Raw genomic sequence first — 17,697 nt, forward strand, 5'->3', positions numbered from 1 at the left:
TTTCTAAAAGCTATCTTTGCCCCACAGACTTCAGATACCACCATATTCAATAAGCATTTGGGCCTCTCTCCGGGCTGTTCCTTTGGGCAGTCTGTCTCTTTATGCACCAGTATGACCCTTCATTATGTAGATGGGACTGTGTTTTAATGTTTGTAATGATGTCCTCCCTGTGACAGGTTTGTTTTTTTCCCCCAGAATTTTTTTTTTTAAAAACCATACATACGCAAGAACTTTGACATCAAGTTTCTAGCTCTGGGAAAGGGGACACTTGATAGTTTTAAAATTTTTTTTTGATATAGCATTAAGTTTATAGATTAACCTGGAGATACTAGACATCTTTATGATGTTGAATCATCCTATGCAATAGCAAGGAACACCCTTTTTTTTTTTTTTTTTTTTTTTTTTTGGTTTTTCTCCAGTACTGGGAACCTAACTCACGACCTTGCGCTTGCCAGGCAGGCGCTTTGCCGCTGAGCTAAATCCCCAGCCCCAAGGAACACCCATTTTTGTGTGCTACAGCAATAATTAAGGTTTTGCACACATCTTGTTAAGTTTATTCTTAAGCATTTTGTCCTATCTGTTGTTTGCGGTCTTTGTTCTGAATGGGGAAGCTTATCTTTCAATTGGTTCTGTAAAGTTTTGTCTTTTTAACAGCACCTCAGGTATAGTCAGATTTCAAAGACACTGCTTAAATGAAAAATTAGGGGTAGCCTTCAATTTAAAGGCTGTGGCTTAAATCTTAATCAACTCTCAGCCTCCGAATCAGCCCCCCTTCTTCCAGATTCTCTGTTGTCTCATGCCTGTTCATCTCAGTTTCATCCCTTTCGTAACCTCACAGTGATCTTTGATCTTTTTCTTCCATGCCTCACATACAGCCAGTAGTCTAAATTATCCGTTTCTTTCTCTGTGATATTGTTCGAACTCATCCATTACTTTTAACTGCTATCCCTAAATCCCCTGGCAAGGCCCTGAACCATGTCCGCCTCATTGCAACCACCTTATTTCCCTTGGAATCCCCCATCTTCTCCTGTTCTACTCAGAAAGCATTCCTCTCAGCTGCCACCATGTCACGCCATGCTCCCAACCACCCGGGCCCATCAATCACCAGAGTCCCTTGAGGACTTGTGACAGGAGCTGCCAGCTGCCCCTCTTAGGTATGGGGGTACATCTCCATTCTGCCGGGTGAGTGTCTCCAGACCTGAGAGCACCCTTTTTAAAAATCCTATCCTATGTTTTCCACTCTGAAGTCATCTCCTAACCTGGTTGCTTTTCAGCATCAACCCCTTCTCACTCATCAAACCCCTCCCCCTGCCTATCTCTCTCTCTCTTTCCCTCTCTCTCTGAATAAGGCTTGATATTTTCAAGAAGTGTGCTCTGATTAACTTTGCAGACATCCCAGCTCATGTCATAATTCCTGAATCATCCATGCCCTGATCTCTTCTCATATAGTTAATGACATGGTTCATAGCACAGCTTTGACATCAAACAGAACTGCACTATGATCTTGGCCTGGCCACTCACTAGCTGCACACCCCAAGCAAGTTTCTTTTCCTCTCTTATGCCTTGGTTTCCTCTTCTGTAATACAGAGCTCATCATAATGCTTCCCTTGCAAAGTTTATGTAAGTATTAGATGAACTAAAAATCTTTAGAGCAGTGCACAGCACAGATTTAAAATGCTAACAACTTTTACCCTTGGATTAATAGTGAGTTCTTATGATAGGCTATCTAACCTCCTTGAAGGCAGATATGATTTCATTTTTTATTTTACAAGCAGTATGGGGAGCATTTTTCCAATTGTTAATTAATTTTTAGAATAGATAATACATGTCCAGGAACATAGTTCAAAAATTATGAAAAGGTAGATACAGTGGAACCTCACTTTATGAACTTAATTCGTTCGGTGAGTCTGGAAAAGATGGCCATGTCAGTGTCCATGTGGGAAAGATGGTCGTGGTCATGTTCATCAACCAATGCAGAGCTTACAAACAAAAACGAAAGGCTGCCAAATGCTTCTGCTTGCAAACCAAAGCGTTCGTGAACCAAGGCACCACTGAAAATCCAAGGATACCTCCCTCCCTGTCGCTTCAGCCACCTGTCTGCCATCCCAGAGGAAAGATAATTATTGAGAAGCCAATGAGGGGCTGGGGATTTAGCTCAGCGGCACAGCGCCTGCCTGGCAAGCGCAAGGTCATGAGTTCGATTTCCGGTACCGGAAAAAAAAAAGAAAAAAGAGAAGCCAAAGAATGTGTGTTGCCTATCGACTTGGCTTTTTCTAGACTGCAGTTCACTAGGAGCCCCTTTGTTCCCTCACTCTAGCAAGATTCCTTCTTCTGCCTTCCTGTGCCTCCTCCCCAGAACAGTACCTTCCCACTACAGTATCTTCCCTTCTTGAACTGCAGTCATCCACCCTGACGCTGACCCCCACACAAGATGTCCAGTGGATGCCTGAAACCATGGCCACCACAGTACTGCCCACATACATACTATTTTTTTCCTATATATATATATAATATATATATATATGAAAAATTGAATTCATAATAAGGCACAGTAAGAGATTAATGGCAATAACTAATAAAATAGAATAATCATAGTGCTATACCATATGTGAATGTGGCCTCTCACTCTTGAAAGGGTCCAAATAGTGTGTTGATATTTTCTGACCATGATCTACTTGGAGTTACTGAGATGGTAAAAAGTGAATAAAGTGGGGCCAAGGTGGGGGACTATAGTACACCCTGGTCTTCAAGGTCAGACTCTACAGCCTCCTCACAAAGTATCCTTTGATTTTTACCCTTGCTTGCCTCATCCATCCAGCTAGAAGGTACTTTTCCCTCACTTGAATGCCATGGTCACATGTAGCTTTTTTGTACCCCTGGTGTGATACCACACTTAATTTGGATGACTATCTTATCATTTTCTCACCTGACCCCAGAAATGGACACCTCTTTGAAGAAGGGCTTTCCATGTCTGTATCTCCCCCTTGTAGTGTTTGGTCTATAAAAAGTGCTCAGAAAATGTGGATGAATGGATAGATAGATAGATAGACGGATAGGAGAGAAATATTGTAGACTAAAAGAACCTGAAGAGACATAACCATCAAATATAATGTCTAAAATTGGATTTGTTTCTAATTTGGGGAAAGAAAGAATCCAGCTATGCAATTATTGGAAGAAATGGAGACACTGCATACGAAACACAGAACTGTTAATTTTATTGGGTAGGAAAATGGCATCGTGGAGATGGCCCTTATTCTTAGGAGACAAAGGCTGACGTACTTAGAGGTGATGCTTCATACTGTCTGCTACTTACACTCAAGTGGTAGAGCAAAGAGAGCAAAAGAACCAGAGGAGGGGAGAAAGAGACAGAAACAGAGAAAAGAGTAAGAGGGAGAACAAATTGTGCACGTGTCATCAGCTGACTTTTCATAGTTGAATATTGGGGAAAGTGCACCTTTTTGAACTGAGCTAGAAAGAGAGTTGTGGCCTCTCTCTGCCTGCCTGAATTTCTTCCTGGGGCTCTGGGCATTTGCTCAGGACCTCCACCCTTCACCTCAGAGCCAGGGAACAGTCCTGGCCCAGAATTACCAAATTCCTCATCCCCAGTAACACCTAATCCCCCTCGCAGTGGGACATGGAGAAGGCACTCGGTCCAGGAGGCCTGTGCTTAGCGAGGCTGACTTCATGCCCTGGCACAGAGCAGGCCTGGGAATGCTGCTGCGTGGCCTGGAGCTCCAGTGTCCATGCCGCGGAACTGGACATCAAACAGGAGGGAGCTGACCGGGGAGGAAGCGGCCGGGCATTGCACCGGGGAGCGTTCCTGGCCTCCCGAGCCAGCCTGCATTCTTGAGACACAAAACATTTTTCTTCCAGCTCATAAGGGATAAATGCAGCCCTTGCCTGGCTGTGGGGATTAGCATTGGCTGTGTGACGGTTCAGAGAACAAGGGCTCTTTCTGCTCCCCAAAGCTGGCTAATAATATACCAACAGGTTATGTGCCTCTGTTTATCAGAGGAAGAATGCCATGCCAGGAGAGTATCTAGTCTGCCCTTGAAAGCTGTCTCTTGAAGTGGCAAGAGCTTCTCTAAGATTTTCTCTTTGGACAGACATCTTATTTATTTGTTGTTAATGCATGTTTCTCTCTTCTCCACATCTCAGTAATACACATACATAATCTTCTCAGAGTTATCATTGAGAAAACTGGTCGTTCTGCACAGTAATACATTCAATGAGAGAAGAAAATTGCATCTGTCCAACACTGATGTGTGCGACACAGTATGACGTGACACTTTAATATCTTAGTATCTCATAGACCTGGTCTGTGAGGCTGATATATCATCCCGGCTTCACAGATGAGGAAAGGGAAGGTCAGAGAAGCAGTGCCTCCATCCCATGGTTTAGGAGTGGACCAATCTGGTGTCACACCCATGCCTGTCTTTCTGCTATAGCATGAGGCTGCTATTGCACATAGTTCTCCCCTCTCTCCTGCAGATAATTTTCCAAATGACCAGGCCTTTTGAATCCTGAACCTAGTTTTCATACTGCTTTCTGTTCTGTGGTGGTTGTTGTCACTCCTGTCGCCCTTAGGGTTTCTTCTGGGGCCCTGAGTCCCATCCTGAACACTGGCCTCCAGAAGCTTCCTCCCACTCCTGCCCTCTGCTTTCTCACATCAAATATAGGGTGTTTAGCCAATGCACTCTAAAGTCTTTCTGCTGAGTGCTCTAGGACTCCACCATGCTTTCTCTTTGGTTCATCCCCACTGAGGATAGAGAAGCGGGATGGGGAGAAGGGAGGAAGGACAGGAGATTTTGGAAACGCTGGGGTGCGTGGCCGGTAGCATTTAGAACTTGCTCTAGATTCAGTAATGTGACAAGGGTACTTTCTTACAAGATACTCAAAGACGGAATATTTCTTTTCTGTGTCCTGGAGATGGGTATGGATGTGGTTGTAGGGAGATGGTTAATCTGGTGACCGCAAAGGAAAAAGCAAAACTATTCCATTTCATTTCTGCAAAGTCCCTCTCAACAACCCTGGGTGTCAAAGAAGAAACCCTCCCCCAGTCACGCAGCCTACTCCCCACTTGCCCCTACCTGAGACACAGACAGGGCCCCTTGCACTATCCCTTGCTCACACCGCGGATTGGCAAATGATACATAGCACAATACCTGTCACCTCCAATAGAGGTGGCCAACAAATTGTATAATGACAGGCACTTGATAACTATGCACTGCTTTGATCTGAAATTGCCTAAATTTTGAAAACAGATCTGTAGTCCATATGACTCATCACTTAGAATTATGAGGAGAGATGATGTGTCTTTCATTTCCTTTGTGTCTTCCTGAAGTGCTCTGGATAGAAACCTGAATTCAGAGGGCACTGAATAAATGTCCCTTCATCACAAAGTGTGGTGTCCTGCTCTCCCCGCCTCATGTATCCTCCATGCCTGGGCTGTACATGGAAGGGTTGGGGGGGTCAGTCCTTATTCTCAAATGGGCCATGTTGACAAACCATTCTCTTTAGAATAAACGACCATTGGATGCCCACCATGCTACCCTCCCGAAGGGAAGAGAAGAAATAAAACATAAGAAGTAGAATGGGAATGGAGAAAAGCTTCAAAGACTTCCTACTTCTTCCCTTAAGGCTTCATTTTTTCCAATCCTGATTTAGAAATGACCACATTTGTTAGACAACCCTCCTTCCTTGCTCTGTGGGCCCCTACCTCCCCCCATCCAGGCCAGCAGCTGGCCTTTCCTAATTGGCGATGTATCTTAATAACAGCGGGTTCTTAAGCAGCTGTCATTGTGGATACTGGCTGGTGGCAGAGCTGCCTGTCATTAATTTACTTGTTGGTCCTACTACTGCTTAAGAAAGGATTAGCTTAACAATGACACAGAAAGTTATATGGTGGAAATAAAGAGGGGGAAGAAGAAAAGGGTGAGGGGGAGAATGAGGACGAAGAGTGAAGCATTGTCATCATTAGTGCTATTATTATTCCCAGCACAAGTTACACAATCACACAGCTCTGCCACACTGTTGGGTTGTAACAGAAGTCTTGGTTAGAACTCCAAGAGGATGTCAACTTTTCAATCTTCTGGTTTATTCATTTTCTCACATGAGATTTCTGAGCAAATGGCCCATCTGAATGTCCCCATTCCCATGAGGTAGGGGCTTCCACGATGTCTTAGGGAGGTGCTGGCTGCAGTAAGACTGTCCTATAGCACCCGGAGGGGAAGCATGGGCCTCAAGTGCAGAGAAAGGCATGTCAAACTCCCAACTTTCTACAGTTGGAAACATGATTATAGATCCTGTTCATTTCTATATATACCTTTCCCTTGGCAACAACCAAAAATACGTGTGGAAGGAGCCGGTTCTCAGCTTGTGGTGTCGGTCATTCTCCTTCCAAATATAGAGAAAGAATTAGCCCTGGGGGTTAGTGGTGGCCTATAAAAGCCCAGGGAGCAGCCGCCCCTCTGTGGCTCACTCTCTCGTGGGCAGAGGTAAGTCGCAGGCTCCTCTTGGTGGCTCGTTCCAGTCTCTGCTGCTTGGAAGACACTAGTGCGGTGTGGCCACTGCTCTGTGCTGTGGGCCTGCCTGGCTTTGGTAAGGTGGTACCTGATTTCTCTTTCTGAGATGTTTCCATAGAACTAGATGTGTAGCAAGGTCTCCCTGGGCTCAAATGCCCAGCCACCCTCTGCCGCCAGCACCTCCCCAAAACCACAGTCCTGCTGGCTCTCTTTACTCCTCCCACTCTTCTCTGTCCCACTCTCCAAGGTCCTCCTGGGAAAGCTCCCCCTGGACACTCGTGTGTTCGTCCATCATGGCCTGATATTCTCTCATTGCCTCTTTGAGTGACCAGCGGGACTCCATGTCTCCCCCACCTGTACTGTGCACCTGGTGGGGGTCCTGTTCCTCACACTAGCTATGGCCTCCAGGTGTAAGTTGCTAGTCTCTGAGATTTCTTGTTTGCAGATGATTGAGACACCTGACTGTGGCCTGATACCAGAAGCTTTTTACTGTCCTATTGTCCAATTCTAAACAGAAGTCACTTCTAAGAAGGTGCCAGAGTGGGCCAGGAGGAGCCAGACCATAGGCAGGCTATTCCTACATCAATGGCCTACCTGTGCGTCATGGCTATCCACTCCTTCTGCTCACCCTTGGGCTAAGGCTCTTTCTAAATAACTCGTTCTTTGTCTCTGTTAGTTAACTCTTACCAAGAGCTGATTCAAATGGAACCAGCCCTCCCAGCTGTCCTGCAGCTTCTGTGTGTGAGTCTATCTTTGTGTTGTCGCAGGTCCCAGAGCTCTGCAGCGGCTGCTGTCTTCTGCTGTCCTTCTGCAAGTGTGACTCTCAGGTGAGAATTGGTCTGTGACTTTAGCATCTGGGAGTCTTCAGTAGTCCCAGGTTACTTGTTACTCTCTCCTCTCTGTGGCCCCAGGAGAGCTAGAGAGCTTAGCAGGGAAGGTCGGGTGCAGAGCTTGGAGAGGCAGCAGCACTTTGGGGTAGTTCCAATCGGGTGCTGCAGGGACAAGCTCGTTTCTGTTCTTAGCAATGGAAGCAGGCAGAAGTCCAGCCTCCTCATGTGAGGAGGTGCCACCTGGGTTCAGAATGATTCAAAACTGTCTTAGCTGTTTGCCCACTTTCTTTGAGGAACACCCTCATGGTGGTTATTTTTCAATGTTCCTTCTGCCACACCTGGGTTTTTCAGAAGAGGAAAATGAGGTCCTGAGAGTGGCACTCACTTCTAAAGCCCCTTCACCAAATGAGAAAACCGAGGGGCTCAGATTAAATAGGCTCTATGCCCTTTGGGTAAAGTAGCTACTCAATATATATGCACCAATTTGATTTTTCCAGAAGGAAACCCTTGGGGTGGAGCTCCAGCGGACATCAAGACAGCCTTGCTGCTGAGGTCCGTCCTTCTGCAGCCCAAGGGTGCCAGGCAGATGTGGGGACAGGCCAGGAGCTGCAGGGGTCTGGCCCAGGAGGCAGCTGTGCTCACCAGGGGGTTTGATTTCCAGCTGACACCATGAGTAGTGACACTGAAATGGAAGTCTTTGGAATAGCTGCTCCCTTCCTCCGGAAGTCGGAAAAGGAGAGGATCGAGGCTCAAAACCAGCCCTTCGATGCCAAAACCTATTGCTTTGTGGTGGACTCAAAGGAAGAATACGCCAAGGGGAAAATTAAGAGCACCCAAGATGGGAAAGTCACCGTGGAAACTGAGGACAACAGGGTGAGGCTCCAACCAGCTGGCTCCCCATAGTTGCCTTATATATGCATCGAGCCACTTCGGGATGAGGCTCAAGTCCTGAAATGCCTCTTATGAAGTGTCTTTAGGTTTCCCAGTAGTCAGGGAAAAAACAAAGCGAGTGCTTGCCTCAGGTTGCAGAGTGGGAGCGGAGTCTTGTTATGGTTGATGAAAACAATGCACCTATTAGGTGAGTTTATGTGTTCACATCACTCTGGGCCAGAGGAGATCAGCTCCATGCATCTCCAGAGTGAGGAGTTGGGAGTTCGGTGCTAGAAGAAATGTTTTTAGATCAGTGTTCTGCAGTTATCTAGGGTTCCCGTTAATTCTAGCAATGGCCATCTAGCCAAGAAAAATGCGTCAGAGATCCCAGTAGATCACCAGCTCAATGTGAAACAGCAGCCTCGCTGTATCAGGAAGGCATGAGCATTGCAGCGCGCTACATCCTGGCCCAAGCCATCGTGAGAATGAGGGAGGAACTTTTGGCTTCGGTACTTTCTGAATCTAGAAATATCTTAAGAAAAATAGAAGGAAGGAAAGAAAGGAAGGAAGGATGGAGGGAAAAAATCCAAGAGACAAACAAAAGAAATAGTGTCACTGAGTCGGGCGTGAAGGGAAAGCGCATTAGCAGCTGTCCTGTGTTGCTGCTGAGCACTGAAACTCCAAGAAGGTGGCTCCCTACATATTTCCCACAATGAAGCTCTGATGGGGCTTAGCATGTGGGAGGGAAGGCGCGGTCTAGACCTGATGCGTGATCACGTAAAGCAATCTAAGCGATATGCACGCAGGAAGCTGAAGGTCCAGCATGGCTTGAATGAATCCTTCTTGAAAGCAAGAGAAAAGGTAGTTTCCTGATCACACTGCCCAGAGGTAAGACCAGGAAGACGGCCATTTTCAGTGCTCTCATGGAGGGAATGGAAGCCCTTTCCCCCCAGGTGCTTCCAGCCCTCCAGCCCTAGAAAGCCTGAGGGCACAGAGGGAAGAGGCTTTTCCTCTTAAGAGACATGCCAAGCCACTGCCAGTATTAGGAACACTGCGCTGCCCCATGGCACCCTCCCTTGGGATCCTCCGTCTCCAGAAGGAGAGGGGAGGGCTGAGATAAGCTGGTTCTTTCCAAAGCATGGGTAAGGAGGGTGGCTATGGGTCTGCAGGTAGACAGCTGCTTTCAGAGAGCTCCAAATGTTGGCCCACTCAATGGGCAGCAGCCTGGGGATGCAGTGCCACCTCCCTCTTTCTCATCTGTCCCTTCTCAGGACAGCCCCTGGATGTGCCATTTTCTCTAAGCAGGCATGGAAGAGTCCATCTGCTGCTGCAGCTGGGTCTTGGCGCAGCCAGCACTGCAGAGCCAAAACATTCTTGTTGGCTCCAGGTCCCTGCCACGAGCCCCCATGTCCTCCCCACAGATCCTCGTATCTCATTTCTCGTGTTGTTCCCTCACCCCAGGTCCATGAGGGAGAAAAAACACAAAAGCCCCGAGTCACAGAAGCAAAGCAACCTAAGCCACCTACAGCCCCATCCTCCCTGCCAGCCAGGTGTCTGCAGCGGTCATCTTCATGGGTCCTTTGGTGGGTGACAGACCCTGCAAAGGAAAGAGCAGTAGTCAAGCGCTGTGACTCCTCTCCTTTCAGACCCTGGTGGTCAAGCCCGAGGATGTGTATGCCATGAATCCCCCCAAGTTTGACAGGATCGAGGACATGGCCATGCTGACGCACCTGAACGAGCCAGCGGTGCTGTACAACCTCAAGGACCGGTACACATCCTGGATGATCTATGTCAGTGGTGACACCGCAATGGCTTTTCCAGGGTGGGGCAGGGAGGTGGGGGTATTGTCTGGGTTATGAGGTTTTGAGTGATCGGCTGTTGAACAAAAGAGAGGCAATGGGAATGGCGGAAAGAAAGGAGGAGGAGAAAGATGGGAAAGCAAGAAATGAATGGAGGATGAGGAGGAGGGGCTGGAAGCAGGGAGAGGAGGAGGAGGACAAGAGAGCCAGGGGAGCAGAAAGATGAGGCCAGGGTTGGGGCCAGCACTGCCACTTAGTCTCAGCTGCCTCATCGGCAAATAGAAGTCATTTTTCCTTCTTTACAAGTTTATCAGAAAGGAACATGAGATGATAATAAAGGCCATAAGTAATGTATACTATATAATGTAAAGGTCATAAGTAATGTATACTATATAATGTATAGAAGAACAGATATATCCATGCATCATTTTTTCTCCCCCAGACCTACTCGGGCCTCTTCTGTGTCACCGTCAACCCCTACAAGTGGCTGCCGGTGTACAACCCCGAGGTGGTGGACGGCTACCGAGGCAAAAAGCGCCAGGAGGCCCCGCCCCACATCTTCTCCATCTCGGACAACGCCTATCAGTTCATGCTGACCGGTGCGTTTCCAAGGAGGACGTGTGGGTGGTGCAGCCAGCACCAGATGGGCTCAGGGCCCCTGTCCCTTGGTCCTGGCCTGCTTCTCCAGGGGTGGGGTCCACTACAAGGGAAGGGAGGGAGGAGACCTAAAAGCAGTAGAAAGTAACCAGAGCACCGATGCCCTTGCAGGCCAGCGTGAGGCATTTGCATTGTACACAAGTATTGTTTAAAGTGCACTAAATGCCATCTTTGTGGGGAAAACAAGACTGGCAATTTTATAAGGTGCGACTCATATGACTCGAGGCCACTGGTTCCAATCCGGGGCTTCACCTCATTGAGTCTCACTCCGAGTGAAGCTCTTCAAACTCCCAGTCAGACTGAACATCAAAAACTAGAGGGAGAAGGACTTGTGTGATTTCAGCCCGACTGCTGGAAAGACAGGGCAGAACCACAGAGCGCTATTAATGTCGCCGTCAGCTCTTCCTTACTTTTTTCTTTAACAGATCGTGAGAACCAGTCCATTCTGATCACGTAAGTACCCGGGGTACAGCATGGTTTCACAGCTGTGGCCACAGGTGCTACTTGCTCTGTTCCATTAATGAGGAAGCTTGGAAAGCGAAGTGAAAAGACAGATTTGGGGACGGGCAGGAAGGTGTGCATAGGGCCTCAGAAAACCAGAATCATCCATCCATGGGTCAACTGCACAAGTGGCTGTGACACCCCCTGCCCAGGCCTCTGCCTCTCCAAGCAGCGCCTTGTGCTTGTCCCGTAGCTGTGTGTCAGGCATGATTCAGGCTAAGTCCAGGTCTTGGGGTGATATCTCGGGGAGCTCATGGATACTAACAAGATTCTCTTTGCCTGTCTTTCCATTACTCTGAGACAGCGGAGAATCTGGTGCCGGGAAGACTGTGAACACCAAACGGGTCATCCAGTACTTTGCAACAATTGCAGCTACTGGGGACCTCGCCAAGAAGAAGGACGCCAAAATGAAGGTGTGGCAGGGAGATAGTTTGCTCTGCTTCCGCTGCTAACCTCTGTCTCAACTGTAGAACGAGGAGATCAGATGTGCATTCAGCAGGGAACAGATAGCAGGCTAGGGCGTGACCTCTGGAAGGACAGCTGGTCACCTTAGAAAACCTAGTGTGTGTTTAATGTCCCAGGACCAGAACCTGAGGTTTCTTAGAAGACAAGGCTGTAAGGCATAGCTGAGAAGAGTCAGCGGGTGCAGCCCAGAGACCTTGTTCTTTTGTGCAGAATCACATGCACTGCCCGGAGAGAATCACGGCACACACTTACCTTTCGGCACAAATGTGTTGCCACAGCATGAAATGAACACAGACAACCTAAGATGCTGTTGGGCAGAGTTGGGGAGCGGAATTTACTGTCATTTTGGTCTTTAAAGTTGTTTCTTTCTCCCTCAATTTCTTGTATCAGGGGACTCTGGAAGATCAAATCATCAGCGCCAACCCCCTGCTGGAGGCCTTCGGGAATGCCAAGACTGTGAGGAACGACAACTCCTCCCGCTTTGTGAGTCTGGGCTTGGGTCGGCATTTGGGGGGGCTACAAGATAGGCAAGACAGCTGTCCGGGGGAGCTAAAGGCCAATGGGGGGGGGGGACAACAAAAGAACAAAGAGCATTCACAAGACAGAGTCATGCAAGGTTCAACAAACAGGGCGTGTGACCAAGTACCTAGGCCGGGTGTCCCTTAGGGTTGGCAGGTGAGGTCTCTGCAGAGCTGGCCTGGGTCAGCTGAGCCAAGAGCTGTAGGATGAGGAGCCCGCTGTAAAGCACAGACAGGAGGAGGGATGAAGGAAGGAGCAAGACCTCGAGCCCTGGGGTGGGCAAAGGTCTGGTACCTGAGGGACCTAAAGAGGCTCCTGTGGTGAGGGGGCACGTTGCTACCACAGGCAGAAGCGGGGGATGCAGGCCCTGAGGAGCAGTCTGGACCGTGTACCAGGCACAACAGTGCTGAAGGACTCTGTAGGCAGGGAAGTGATGTGGCTTGATGCACGTGTTGAGAAACTCAGTCTGGTTGCTTTGTTGATTAGACACATAGGAGAGGAAGGCAGGGAGCACAGACTTAGGAGGACGGAAAAGGCACACCAAGTGGAGGGAGAAGGGAGCGAGGGAGGGCCGACGTAAGTGCAGACCGCAGAGGCAGAGCCTCCTAGTCACACGCTCAGGTGTGCTGAGGTGGGACCCGGCCTCCATTTCCCCGGATGCAGGGCAAGTTCATCCGAATCCACTTCGGCACCACTGGGAAGCTGGCCTCGGCGGATATCGAAACTTGTGAGTCGGTCCCCGGGGTCTGCTGAGGGCTCTGCGAAGCGGGAACAGAACGGAAACCAGGTCTGTGTCTGTGTTGCAGATCTGCTGGAGAAGTCAAGGGTCACCTTTCAGCTGAAGGCTGAGAGGAGCTACCACATCTTCTACCAGATTCTTTCCAACAAGAAGCCCGAGCTCATCGGTGAGGAAGTAGAGTGGGGCTGAGCACGTCTCCAGGTGCTCCTGGAGCATCAGATCAAGGACGGTGGTACCTGTTTGTAGGTGATTCCACAGCCAACAAAGGAAACTCGTTTTAGACTTGGGATATGGCTGTGTGGGCAGTGACGTGCTAGTTTGAAAAATCGAATCAGATATTAACAGGATGAAACCCTTGCTGGGTTCGCTGCTGCTTTATAAAACCTCTGGGCAGCCAAGCCTATAGTTGTCCTGGAGCGCCCTCTTGCGTACTGATACAGAAATGATCCTCTCAACTGTGGGTCCCCGCAAAATCAGCTAACAAAGCAGCCGGGGAGAGTCCTGGAGCGCCTGTTCTGGACTTAATAGAGGCCTCTGGGCGCGCAGTCCTTGCTCTTTCACTATGATTAGTCAGCTTTTTGGTCTCCAGCCTGGAAACAGGCTGCAGTTTTCACCAGATTTTAGAAAAGGCTATACCAAATAACTTTTGTGTCCCCCGTACACACACACACACACACACACACACACACCCCTGCCGTGGACTCCTGTTCCGACCCATCCTGTTTTCCCTGTTACATTTCCCAGCCTACACTCACAGGCACCATTTATATGAAAAGCAAGAAAACAGAAATACTCTCTCCAGGGTTCTTAATCTGCACAGCACAGGACACTGTAAAATCTTCCCCAGATGTATCCTCAGTCAAGGCCTGAATATGGCGAAGATGTCTAGAGATTTCTGACTCTAACTTTAGTTTTGGCTCCTCTGTTGAAGTCCCAGCCCAGGGTGCAGGAGCCGAAATCCACAAAGGGGCTGTTTTCCTCGCACCCGTGTGAACTCCTTAAACCGTGCTTCGTTTCAGAGCTGCTGCTGATCACAACCAACCCTTATGACTACCCATTCATCAGCCAGGGCGAAATCCTGGTGGCCAGCATAGACGATGCCGAGGAGCTGTTGGCAACGGATGTAAGTGGGAGGGACAGAAAGGGGTGGGGCGGGGCCCTCCTCTGTTGCTCCGGGAGCTGCTTGATAGCTTCTTCTGTGCATGCCAGAGCGCCATTGACATCCTGGGCTTCACCCCTGAGGAGAAATCTGGGCTCTACAAGCTGACGGGGGCTGTGATGCACTACGGGAATATGAAGTTCAAACAGAAGCAACGGGAGGAGCAGGCTGAGCCAGACGGCACCGAAGGTACAAAAGCCACCATAGTGAACCGTGCACGGGAGCCCGGAGGTCATCACTTAAGGGGGTTTGGTAGCTCCTTCAACAGTGATTGAGAGTTCTTCCATTTGGAGAGGTCAGTGACCCTGTTCTGGGGCTCACATGTCAGTAGGTAATATAACCACCCACTTTTGCTGAATCCCCAGAGAGGTCCCGTTTTAGATGCCTTAAGAAGTGACCGGGGCTCTCTGGGAGTCCACCTGCCTTTTCATAAACTCTATCGTATTGTCCGAGAGCTACACGTCTGGTGACCTGTGTAAGCAGTGCAGCGACACACAGTGAGAAACTCTGTCCAACTTTGATGGTCAGAGATATTTTTCCGCCTAGCCGAACATCACCATTCTTTCCTTACCAGTGGCCGACAAAACAGCCTACCTGATGGGCCTGAACTCTTCTGACCTCTTGAAAGCCTTGTGCTTCCCTAGAGTGAAGGTCGGGAATGAGTATGTTACCAAGGGCCAGACCGTGGATCAGGTAAGTGTTCCGCGAGGCAGGAGGAGACCCACATTCCTGCTGGCTGCTGTCTCCAACTCATGAGCTGACTGACCGTAGGTTCACCACGCCGTGAATGCCCTCTCCAAGTCAGTGTATGAAAAGCTGTTCCTGTGGATGGTCACCCGCATCAACCAGCAGCTGGACACCAAGCTTCCAAGGCAGCACTTCATTGGTGTTCTGGACATTGCAGGCTTTGAAATCTTTGAGGTTGGTGTTATTTATACTTATCCTTTTAAATACCTTGGAGCTTGATTTCTATAATCCTACAGGGAAAGCATCAGGGTGGTCACCTTGTAGAAAAGGTAGGCAGGAAGTGAATAAGGCAGAAATACCACGGGGGGGTTGCATTACTGTAAGAGAAGTGAAGACATTACTTAAGTGGATTTTAAAGGACATCACCAAAGGTAGAAAGGAAAACGAGTTGGACATGGTGGCACATGCCTATGATCTCAGCACTCTGGGAAGCTGAGGCAGAAGGATCACAGGTTTCAACCAAGCTTGGGCAACTTATTGACTTAGAGAAATTTTGTTCCGAAATAAAAAATAAAAAAGACTAGGGCTGTAGCTCAGTGCTGAGGCCTTAGTTTCAATCCCCAGTACAGAAAAAAAAGTTACTTCTGATTCACAGAGGGCCAGAAAGGAACTGAGAATTTGATACTAAATTAATCATGCCATATTTTATATAATTGGGTGTGGTGGCTCATGCCTATAATTCCAGCAATTGGGAGACTGAGAAAGGAAGACCACTGTGAGTTTGAGGCCAGCATGGGATACAAAGTGAGTTCAAGGACAGCCTAAACTGCATAGTGAAACCCTGTCTCAAAAAGACAAAACAAAAAAAATTGTATAATTATTCTACTGCCTCTGTGTTAAAAGCAAAAGCCAGTCATCAAAGTGCGTATGTGGTGTCTACCAGGAACCAGACGTGCAGGTGAAAGAAAAGTTAATGAAAACCAGGAGTCCATATGACGTGTTGAAGAGTAACCACAAAACAGCGCATGTAGGAGTTACCCAGACTGTGGGAACTCAGGAGAGGGAGAACACCTTTTAGTTGAAAGTGTGGAGAAGATGCCCTGGAAGAGGTGTGGTCAGAGCCAGGCCTAGGAGAACATGAAAGTGTACAGGAGTTGGGGAGGGGCTGAGGCAAGGCAGAGGCATGCTGGTGGCTTCTAATGGTGGAAGAAGTCTAACTTTCTACCCACACTCTGTATTTTGGCATCAGTATAACAGCCTGGAGCAGCTGTGCATCAACTTCACCAATGAGAAGCTGCAACAGTTTTTCAACCATCACATGTTCGTGCTGGAGCAGGAGGAGTACAAGAAGGAAGGCATCGAGTGGACGTTCATCGACTTCGGGATGGACCTGGCTGCCTGCATCGAGCTCATCGAGAAGGTAACCTGGTCCTCCCTCCACTCGCACCCTCTTCCCACGCCCTCAGCTGCTCGTGCTCACCCAGGTGCCTTTCGTCTTGCCTTAAATCCAGCCGATGGGCATCTTCTCCATCCTGGAGGAGGAGTGCATGTTCCCCAAGGCAACAGACACCTCCTTCAAGAACAAGCTGTATGACCAGCACCTGGGCAAGTCTGCCAACTTCCAGAAGCCCAAGGTGGTCAAAGGCCGAGCCGAAGCCCACTTCTCACTGATTCACTATGCTGGCACCGTGGACTACAGTGTCTCAGGCTGGCTGGAGAAGAACAAGGACCCCCTGAATGAGACCGTCGTGGGGCTGTACCAGAAGTCCTCCAACCGGCTCCTGGCACACCTCTATGCCACCTTTGCCACAGCAGACAGTAAGACTCTAATGTGGGGGAGCAGTTTATCTTTGTGTGACCTCCCCCGCTGTTCCACAGGAACCCGAAGACTTTGTAGCTCCATCAGTAGCCTTTGCCTTCTATTTCAGCTGACAGCGGAAAGAAGAAAGTGGCCAAGAAGAAGGGTTCTTCCTTTCAAACTGTCTCTGCACTTTTCAGGGTAAGAAAGATAGAAGTGCTTGTGCTCACAACTCAGGTCAAAGCAAAATGAACAATACAGAGATTCTAAACTTGGTTTATACACACTGGGCATGGTGGTACAGGCCTGTAATCCCAGCACTCAAGAGGCTGAGGCGGGAGATTGCTGTGAGTTCAAGGCCGGCCTGAACTAGTGAGACCCTGTCTCAAAAAAACAAAACAAGACAAAACAAAAACTCACACACAAAAAAACAAAAAACCAAAAAACTACAAACATCCTAAAATACCAAAAAGCTAAAAAAACCTGAAAACTTGGCTTATTCAAGAATAGTAATGTTGTCTGATTTGATTGCTGTCATTGGATGAGGTCAAGTGATAGCATAATAATATGTAAATGGGGTGTATTGAATGTGAGGTTAGAATTTTTATCATTTTGTACAGTGGCTCACGGGGCCAGATAGCTGAGGAGGTGAGTTCCCAGTACCAACTCACCAACTTGCCTTAAGCACACCCCTAGTAGTATCTCGTGGTCCTGGTGGAGCTGAACGCGTCTGAACTGAGGTCAGAAGGCATTCTGTACTTGCAGCACCTCTGGCTCGCTGGGAGCAAATGACTACGGCAGGTTATTTCTTATACAAAATGCTTGGGACCAGAAGTGTTTCAGACTTTAGGGAAGTATTTCACATACAAAATAAGATTTCTTGGGGTGGAGATCCAAGCCTAAATACAAAATTCATATACATTTCATATGCACCTCCCACACGTGGCCTGAAGGTATTTGTAAGTGTGTCAGCGTTCTGCCTGAGACCCAGCACATAAGGTCAGGTGTGGAATTTTCTACTTGTGATGTCATGGTGGGTCTGAAAAGCCTTCAGATTGTGGAGCAGTTCAAATTTCAGCTTTTCGGGGATACTCAGCCTGGTCAGTTACTCGCTTACTCTTTTTTTTTTTGGTTTTTCTCCGGTACCGG

General features: G+C 48.4%; 1 protein-coding gene across 1 annotated transcript in view; it reads left to right on the forward strand.

Annotated features, from left to right (window-relative positions):
- The first annotated feature begins 8,015 nt into the window (after positions 1-8,015).
- Positions 8,016-17,697, forward strand: part of LOC102003853 (myosin-3) — a 21,620-nt gene continuing 11,938 nt past the window's right edge. Inside the window, exons 1-15 of the mRNA XM_005399362.2 lie at positions 8,016-8,227; positions 9,871-10,014; positions 10,466-10,622; positions 11,106-11,133; positions 11,486-11,594; positions 12,037-12,129; positions 12,829-12,892; positions 12,972-13,070; positions 13,924-14,027; positions 14,114-14,252; positions 14,638-14,756; positions 14,835-14,984; positions 16,000-16,170; positions 16,262-16,568; positions 16,679-16,749. Of these exons, the coding sequence (XP_005399419.1) occupies positions 8,024-8,227; positions 9,871-10,014; positions 10,466-10,622; positions 11,106-11,133; positions 11,486-11,594; positions 12,037-12,129; positions 12,829-12,892; positions 12,972-13,070; positions 13,924-14,027; positions 14,114-14,252; positions 14,638-14,756; positions 14,835-14,984; positions 16,000-16,170; positions 16,262-16,568; positions 16,679-16,749 (1,959 nt within the window). The 5' untranslated portion in view covers positions 8,016-8,023. The remainder of the gene's footprint in view (positions 8,228-9,870; positions 10,015-10,465; positions 10,623-11,105; positions 11,134-11,485; positions 11,595-12,036; positions 12,130-12,828; positions 12,893-12,971; positions 13,071-13,923; positions 14,028-14,113; positions 14,253-14,637; positions 14,757-14,834; positions 14,985-15,999; positions 16,171-16,261; positions 16,569-16,678; positions 16,750-17,697) is intronic.

The sequence above is a fragment of the Chinchilla lanigera genome, unplaced genomic scaffold (assembly GCF_000276665.1).
Source record: "Chinchilla lanigera isolate Chin_1 unplaced genomic scaffold, ChiLan1.0 scaffold00066, whole genome shotgun sequence".
Lineage (NCBI taxonomy): Eukaryota > Metazoa > Chordata > Mammalia > Rodentia > Chinchillidae > Chinchilla > Chinchilla lanigera.